The 9,135-nt window shown below is 41.2% G+C and overlaps 1 protein-coding gene across 1 annotated transcript in view; it reads right to left on the bottom strand.

The window, feature by feature from the left end:
- The window catches only part of NCAPH (non-SMC condensin I complex subunit H), a gene marked incomplete in the record, with an annotated part of 906,630 nt that overhangs the window by 681,693 nt on the left and 215,802 nt on the right, over positions 1 to 9,135 (bottom strand). The window contains 1 exon segment of the mRNA XM_044084212.1: positions 2,478 to 2,626. Coding sequence (XP_043940147.1) covers positions 2,478 to 2,626 — 149 coding nt within the window.

Here is a 9,135-nt window from a genome sequence, read left to right as displayed (position 1 = left end):
ATTATGTTTAGCAGCACTTCTTGAATAAGGTGCAGCCATAATGATTAAGATTACTTATGCTAAATACATAGCAGTCATCATTAAATAGAGAGGTATGAAAACATTATAAGAGGCAAGTGAGAATAGTTGCAAGAAAGGATACCATGGGGAGAAGACAGAGAAAAGGAGAGACAGGAATGCAGAAGGAAGAGAGGTAGAAAGGAGAAAAGTGAGAGATACAATGAGAAGGGGGAGGTAGGATGAATGAGAGGCAGTAAGTGAGGGGATGACAAAAAGAGATAAGGATGAATTTCTACAGTCTATTCTAAATGTTTATTGCTCTATTTCTACACTGCTACACTTTCAGACCAGTCCACTAACCTATTCCAAATACACATAACCATGTCCTAATCTAGCAGACTTTAAAGTATAGCAGAACATTGAAACCTTGGATGATGGCAGAGAATACTGTTCATGTGAATGTACTTTGTTTTGCTGAACAAGTTGCTTGCAACATTTATCAAATCAGCATAAGACACTTAGATTTGTTTGGCTTATTTTCTTTAACTTGATTTTTTTAAAAAAAAAAATGTTCAAGAATCCAAAAATGCACATTGGCTGCTGTAGATGTAAATTGATTGCGGTCCAGAAAGTGATCTATGCATGCATGATCTGAAGAGTTTTTCTTATATCTGTGATCTAGTCGTTGTATCAATGTGGTTGTGTCAGCACTGGAACTCCTTCACAAGCGTTGGAAATTAAAGGACATGGCCAAGAAGCTGGCAACTTATCTCTCAAAAATGCTAAGCACCACTGTGGTTTCCTTATTTGTAATCAAAGATGCACACAAGCAGGTGTGTCCGTGGCTCTGAGACACTTCCTTGCTATCAACAGCTTCCATTCTGAAACTTGCAGAAAAGTCTATCGTTAGTTGCCCCAATCAAGAACAGCAAAGTTTATCACGGAAGATTTAATATTTAGGATTCCCAACCATAGATTTCTCTACAGGTAGGAAATGCTTTTAGTGTTTTTTCTTGTTTAGAGACAGACGCTACAAAATGTATGCTCTCAAGGGAAGTCAGGCAGTCACAGACAAAAAGCAAACAAGTGAACATGAATGCCATTTGAGCAAATATTAGAGCCAGGCATTTGGCCAATACCCTGGGTGGAGCAGGAAAAAAAAAACAGCAAGGAAATTAACTGGAAAAAGGAATCACTCGTTTTTCATAAATGTGGAATAAAAAGCTGAGCAAAGGATATGATTTATTGTTGTAGTTGAAACAAGAGACATATATGATATAACCACTCCCAAATTCCATTTTCCTCCAAACTGGGTTTCCATGGATGAGCCACAGGCTTACTTCTGGGTTCAAGGCAACAAAAACTGCTTGACTTGGTGTTTGTGTGTGTGGGTGTGGGGGGGGGGGGGTAAAGAAGCAGCATGCTGTAAATCTGAAAATGCACTTAACAGATGCAAAGCATAACCATCTGTGAAAGTTTCTATTAAATATGGTAAGAAATCATTATGTAGCCTTTGCAGCTGGAACAAGCCTACATCTACGTAAGACATACTTCTTCCAATGAACACATTCTTCCATGCTCATCTTCTTGCTTCCTGCACCACAGACAGCACATCCAAGGAGAACTGGTCACTAAAACGTTATCAGGCAGACAATATCCATGTTGTTAAAGCTAGGGCTCTTTACTCTTGGGTACACTCAACCTATTCTCTTTGTAATAACCAAGTTGTTGTGCTGGTCAGTCTTTGATCACATGAACTATGTGACAGAACAGCTGCCTCAGCAAAACAGAAAATGTTTGTTCAGAACTTGACTAGTAATTTGAAAGAAGTTCAGAACTTGACTAGTAATTTTAAAAAAGCACCAACACTGATAGATCAACGCTTATGGCAGACGCATGAACTTGTCCACAATGAGTGCCAGGACTAATATATGAACTGTGTGAGCAGGTACACAAATGCAAGGGTAGTCTCAAACACTAAGCATATTTATCTTACGGTGTATATTTGATGTTATGGAATGTACATTCCTACATTTAGAAACTTTAAGAAAAGAAACATTCAGACAGCAAGAAAGAACACACCATTTACAGACCACATCACCCTTAAGGGGCCCTTTTTCTTAATTTCCCAAACTTCTGTTCTAGTTACCTAGCTTGAAGTTCCCTCTGTAGACTATCCAATACCAGATTCTGTTCTACCTACCATAACTCAGTATCTCAGACCACCTTGTTTACATGATGCAATACTTCATCTCGGATGTCCTCCTCAGTTTCTGATACTGAAAAGATGTCTGTTCTGATATAAGCAAAAACAGCTCTCCAATACACAGATGCATCTTGGCTATATTCATCAGCAACTAGGTTCAAAGAGACCAGTGTGCAACTCTACAGCTAAGGAAAAAAACTCTAATTTAAACAAGTCCCCAGTCACTTCTTATACATTTATCCTGCTCTAATTTGCTCATATTAACATGTACCTTTGTGATGTGGCTTGAAACGCCAGTGGTCTGGTCCTCTCCACATTGTCATGGTTCTAGGACTGAAGTATGAGTACTCGCCAGGTTTCCGTGACAACTGGAGACACATTGTGCTAATATCCGCCTCCTCCAAGGGAATTACATCCCTCCTGAAAAAGGAGAGGAAAAAAAAGATGTCAAGAATCACTCAAACTAATATTATGCACTTTTCCATCCTTCCCTGGAAGCACAGATGTAGTTGCACAGTGAAGTCTAATTTGTTGCTCCAATCACAGGAAAAACATAGATCTATGTTAAATCACTGCAGAACTTCAACACTGCAAGCCATACATTAAGCTAGTAAAATTGAACCAGCACAACACTGAAAATGTGACAAAAACATATTTTCTGCAGAACAGCAAGCTCCCCTGTATCCCCCTACAGTCTACTAATTATATATATTAACTCACTAACAGATCTCACTACTTTGGAGAAGGGCCAAATTCCACTGACTCAGAGTATTCAAGTTTCTCTGGCTCGATATTCCCAGCACATTGTTTTATATTGTAATCTGGTGTTCCTGAGATGATTTAACAGAGCTCCCTACCCCCCAAATGTGATGCACTCCTAACCACCCACCCCAGAGCAGCATGATGCAAGATGTACTCCTCGCCATAAGCAAGCACAGCTAAGCTGTGTGCAATCCCTAACTAGTTGCACACAAATGGCACTGATGCACCCTTCCCTCTCAGGGAAGTCCGTGGAAACCATGTAGTGCACTCTTTCTTCTTCCCATCCTAGAAGCACAAATGATACCATGTTATGTACCCTCCTCTTGCTCAAAATCAATGAGGTGAATATCGGGTGCAGCCTTTCTATGAAGGCAAAAAAAAAAAAAAAAAGAAACACACCTAGAGCATGCACTTTTTCCACTGTGAAGAACGAGGGGGAAAAAAACAAACAGAAGCCATAAAATGTGTCCCTTCCACCCACACAAAGTACAGAGCCAGCACCCATACACTGAATACAAAGACAGCCATATGGTGCACCCTCCCTTCCTTTTCTGGTTAGAGAGAGGAAGCCATGTGTTACAACCTTGCTCCTTTTTCTGGGTACACAAAAGTGGCCTTTATTTCATTTCTAGTAGCAGATAGAGAGACATGTAGTGCAACCTTTGTTCCAATACTGTCAGTTGAGAGCTGTGCAGCAGACCTCTCCCCTATGTGGGACATGGTATGCATTTTCTTCCTTGAAAACGCATAGGCAGTGGTGTGATGCTCTTCTCTACTAGTAGTAAAATAGTCATGCAATGAATCTAATTTTGGTGGAAGCAAAAAAGAAACGTGAATGCCCCCCCACCCCACCCCCAGACATTCAAGCAGTAATGCTACAACAGATTATGGGGGAACAAAGGTAAACACACTTAGCATGTCTGCCTTCTATGGTAATGCAGACATCTGTAGTTTAGTCCTGTCAGAAAGGTGTGCAAATCTGTACCTCAAACCTTCAAAGAATTAGTGTCATCTCAATGCATCCACCCTTCTTGAGAGTAAACACCTGCACTTACAATTTTCTGCTTCCTAGGAAAGCAAAGCATTCATCTTCAGATAAAATTTAGCCTACTTTTATCACAATCACCTGATCAAATAGATCACTGGGCAGAATGTTGGAAAGGTGTTGCTCCAATGTTTATCTTTACAGACTACAAGTAAATGCAGTGTTTTGCATAAGTTCACAAAAGGTATGCTCTTAATGATCTTTAAACTATAATCTTCTTTGAAGGCTCTGCAACCAGTATATAGTACAGTTGTATAAGTTGCACTTACCTATAACAGGAAATGTTAAAATTCTTCACTGTAGCAGTAGTCTTTGGGCTGCATCCTACCAAAGATACAACCAACCCAGCCTCCAAAAGCTTTCATCCCCTCCCACACTGTCACTCTGGATGCTTATAGCAGAGCCATTTTGGAAGGAACTATATAAATATCCAGAGTGACAACCTCAAAAACTTTCTTTCCCCTCAACAAAAAATGAGGAACTCCTCCTGTTACAGGCAGGTGTAACTTACACAACTGTACTATGTTCATCGCTCTCACTAATGCAGTAGCTTTATAGGTAGACCACCTTAGCTTATTCATCCTAGGAAGAGGAAGGATAATGGTCCAGGAACCCCTGGAGAATGGTTCTTGCAAAGCCTGTTCTAGACTTAGAAAAGGAATCCAGCTTGTAGTGCTTTGTAAAGGTATGGAAGGAAGACCAAGTTGTTGCCTCTAGAATGCTTCTAGAGCCCACCTCTTTCCAGTAAGCCAATTAAGTGAAGGCCCTAATAAAATGTGCCTTAACCGTACCTCTCAACCTATCAGTGCAAGAAATCTGGACAGTCTAAACTACTGGTGGGACAGGGGCCCAAAAATAGGGACAACTTTTAATTATTCTTATAAACTTAAAAACCTGCTAGCACAGGGTTTGTGTTAACATATATTTTCTGAAGGATATGAAGCCTGAATCTCAAATTTAAGTCATTTTGCAACTTCAATCCACCACTATTTACCAGAAAACCACACATTTTAAGAGGAATACATTAAAAACGTGACACAAAAATCAGAATATTCTGCGAAAATCTGGACAGTTGAGAGACATTGCCTTAACACTTCCTGGAATGGATTCCATGGTAACAATAACAAATAAAATAGAGTATAACCATCTGAAAATAGTCTATTCAGACACAGGTTGACCTTTCCTAGTCCCAGAATAGGAAACAGAGCTGGTTAGCTTTCCTAAGGGATTTAGTTCTGTCAGTATAGTACTAGAGTTGCTTATATGCATCTAAAGTACAACAAATCTTTTCTCCCTTGTTTTTACATTCTCAATAGAAAACAAGGAGACTGATAACCTGATTCAGTATGAAGTCGGAAACAACCTTGAGCATGAAAGAGGATTTGTGCACAGAGCAACACTGTCTCTATGGAAAAACAGACCTGGTTCTGTCACCATGGGGGCTTGGAGCTCTGATGCCCCTCTTGCAGATGTCAGTGCAATAAGAGCAGCTTTCAAGGCAGCAAACCTTAAAATCAGCCTAGCAGGCATGTTCGAAAGGTGACAGTTTTTGTAACACAAAGGTGAGATCCATGGAGGAGGGACCCATCTTTTAGGTAGTCTCAAAGTGTAAAAACTTTTTCACAATAAGTAAAGAAAGAGGGGAAGCAGACATATAGAAATGGCCACAAGATGTACCTTTATAAAGGCATAAAATAGGCCAGAAGATAGTAACTCACAAATATTAAAGCACCAGTTGTACAAAATCTCTTATAGGCCTCTAGTCATTGGCTAGGCAACAATTAGGGAATCTGTTTCACTTGCCAACTTATGATTTTCTAGTAGCAGGCTTTCTCGCCTCCTTTGGTACCTGCTGCAAATCCTCATGAAAGGGGTGCCTACAGGGTATCAAAACTGAATCAACCAGTCAGTTGAAATTGTTTGATGTTAGAGTGCATCTAACTTTCCTTTTCAGTGCAAGTAGATCCAGTCTGAAACAGCTTGTGCTAATTGGTTTTCCCTTATGGAAATGGCCAGAAGCAATCTTCACTGGCCTAGAAGGAAGTTACCATAATGATTTTATGCAGAATATTTCTGATTCTTCAGAATTACTCCAGAAATCATTGGGAAGGGTGGAAATGTTTCTAGGAACATCCCTGACCAGAGAATTACCCAGCATCCATTTTACCCAGCCTTCTTGCAAGGAGTCCTAGAACAGAAGCTGTTTAATTTGTTTTGAAAAGAGGCAAACATATCTGCTTGTGGTGTTCCATAAATCTGGATCAACTCCTGTTGAGTTTGCAATTGTGAGGGTCTGGTCCAGGATCTGTTTAGCTTGTATACCACTCTGTTTTGCTCCAACAGTATGCAAGAAGCTTGAAAAGCTAAGAATTGCTAAAAAGCTAACTCCCAAAGACACCACTGCCAGCCTGAACAGAGGCTACGACCTGATGCTCATTGTTTACATACCACATCCTTAAGCTGTTGTCTGTCATGATTTGTAAGGGACCTGGATTCCAGAAATGTAGAGATTTTATGGCCTGGATTACAGCCAACATTTCTTTTGTTATTAATTTGCTCCGTTTGACCTGTCCCACAAACCTTGCACTTTTCTCCTTTGAAACTGCTCCCCAAGCAAAATCTGAGGAATCTGTCAATATAGATTAGGTTGGGATAAGTGGAGAAAAGGGAAGACCAAAATGAGCCACCTGATCCCTCCCCTCAATGCATTTCTGCCTTGATAAAGCCCATGACTGGAATCTGAAACTTCCCTGGACGAGTGTGTTGGGTCTACTTGTTTTTGAAGTAACACTGAATCTTTCAAATATAACCTGGCAAAGGGAATCTTAAGACTCTCAGAAGCCGTAAGGCCTAATATCCTGAGAAATTCTCTGGCTGAAGCTTGATAATTGTGTTCAGGAAGACTTCCAGACATAAATCCACCTTCTCCTAAGGAAAGAAAGCCTTTTGAGACACAGTGTCTATTAGGCAACCAAGAAACCGTCCTGGGTAGCGGAATGATGGAAACGTTTAGCATATTTATCTATAATCTCAGATGTTCTAGGAGGGAAGAAAAAAGTTATGTACTCACCATAACATTCCATGTTTGTTGTCCTTGATTTCGCCTTCCTTCTTGCTGTTTGGGTTCGGAGTTGACCCTCGGCTCCTACTTGGCCGTATATTATAGCTAGAGAGCTTTTACTGGCTCGAGGCTAGCCCCTATCCCAGCATACCTAGCGGTAGTTACCCAGATCACATTTGTGATAACCCAGTACTAGACCATACAATTAGAAAAGAGGTATACTCTATTTTACTTATCAGAGGACACCTACATATAAGTGTGTAACCCATCTGCAAGAGTACAAAAGGGAGACTAGGACTAACCAAAAAGGTATGGTAAAACGGAGACCCAGCTAGTATAACTAATCAAAACAATGGATTCTTCTCGATCCTCCAGTAAGGGGGAAAAAAAGGTGGGATGCAAGTAGGAAGGTGAGATCAAGGACAACAAACATGGACCGTTATAGTGAGTACATAACTTCTTTGTTATGTTGCCCATATCTTGCCTTCATTCTTGCTGTTTGGGACAGCGTCCCCAGCACCTGATTCTTGGGTGGCTCACTGGAATAAAATGTTCAGGACCGTGGAACCAAAGGATGCCCTGTTCCGGGAGGCCACATCTACTTTGTAATGAGTGATAAAAGGTATGAGGATTAGCCCACTTAGCTGCACAGATTGAATCCAAAGGCAGTCTGGCTTGAAAATCAATAGAGGTAGCCAAAGCCCTTGTTGAGTGCTCTTTAATTTTCCCTGGAAGGTGTTTATGCAAATCATAGACATGTTTTATAGTGTCTGAAAGCCACTTAGTCACCTTTGAGACTGCACAACCTTTTTTATTGTCCGCAAAGGATATGAACAATTGGTCAGATTTTCTAAAGTCCTTGGTCCTGTGTAAATAGAAACGTAACTGTCTATGAATGTCCAGTTGATTAAGCTTATACTCTGCCTTGTTGCCATAATTGGGGAAGAAGACTGTAAGCTCTATGGATTGATTCAAATTGTAGTCAGAACATACCTTAGGTAAAAAAAAGAGGGGTTGGTTGAGAAAAACCCGATCTTCAAGGAAAATCAAGTACGGGAGGATGAATAGATAAGGCCTGGAATTCTGAAATCCTTCTAGCTGAGATAATTGCAACCAAGAAAAGGGTCTCCCAAGTCAGAAATATGAGCGTCAAGAATCAGATGGTTCAAAGGGGGCAAGAATCAGAGCTTCCAAAACTAAATTTAGATCCGGGGGGGTTTCTCTTATTGGAGGTCTTAAGAGGGTAGTACCTATTAGGAATGTCTTGCATAGCCTATGGGGCAGGATATTGGACCCTAAATTAGAAATGGCAGCTAACTGAACCCAGATAGTAGAAATCAAAATGTGTTGAACTGCCAGAGAAACATCGGGAAGCTTGGCTAATACCAAAAGTGGAAAGAACAAGCTGTGAGCTTGAGAGTTTGAATTGAAAGATGGAGAGCCCCGGACTGATGCATCAAAAGATCTGGCACTGGGTCCAGGATCTAAGGCTAGCCCTGCAAGAGAGGCCAAAGGAATGAGAACCATATCGGACGAGGCCAGTAAGGGGAAATGAGAATTAACTTGCTACCCAACGACTGTGCTTTCTGAAGAACCTTGGGGATCAGGGGAAAGGGTGGAAAGGCGTTCTGAAGAACCTTGGGGATCAGGGGAAAGGGTGGAAAGGCTTAAAGCAGTCTTGGGGGGGGGGGGGGGCAATCGTAAAAAAGTGTGTCCCTGGGTGACTGTCCCGGATGGTGGGACTCTGGCAAAGTAGCTGCTGCATTTGTTGTTGAGGGGGGTGGCAAACAGATCGCAGCATAAAATAAGAAGTTATGTACCTACCATAACGTTCCATGTTAGTTGTCTTCTCTCGCCTTCTTTCTTGCTTGATGGGTTCGGAGCCGATCCCTCGGCTCTTGCTAAGCTCGAGAGTCACTTTTACCAGCTCGAGGCAGCCCCATATCCCATGATGCAAGGCGGTAAGTACCCAGATCTCGTTTGATGACAAAGGGCAATAGCACCAAGCATAAAATACTTCCCAAAGGAAGAAAGAAAAACTTACAGATGGAAGAAGGACCA

This window comes from Protopterus annectens, chromosome 9.part0 (assembly GCF_019279795.1).
Source record: "Protopterus annectens isolate FY-2018-M chromosome 9.part0, PAN1.0, whole genome shotgun sequence".
NCBI classification, from domain to species: Eukaryota; Metazoa; Chordata; order Ceratodontiformes; family Protopteridae; genus Protopterus; species Protopterus annectens.
Note: the sequence above shows the minus strand (reverse complement) of the source record. Positions and strands in the feature narration are given on the sequence as shown.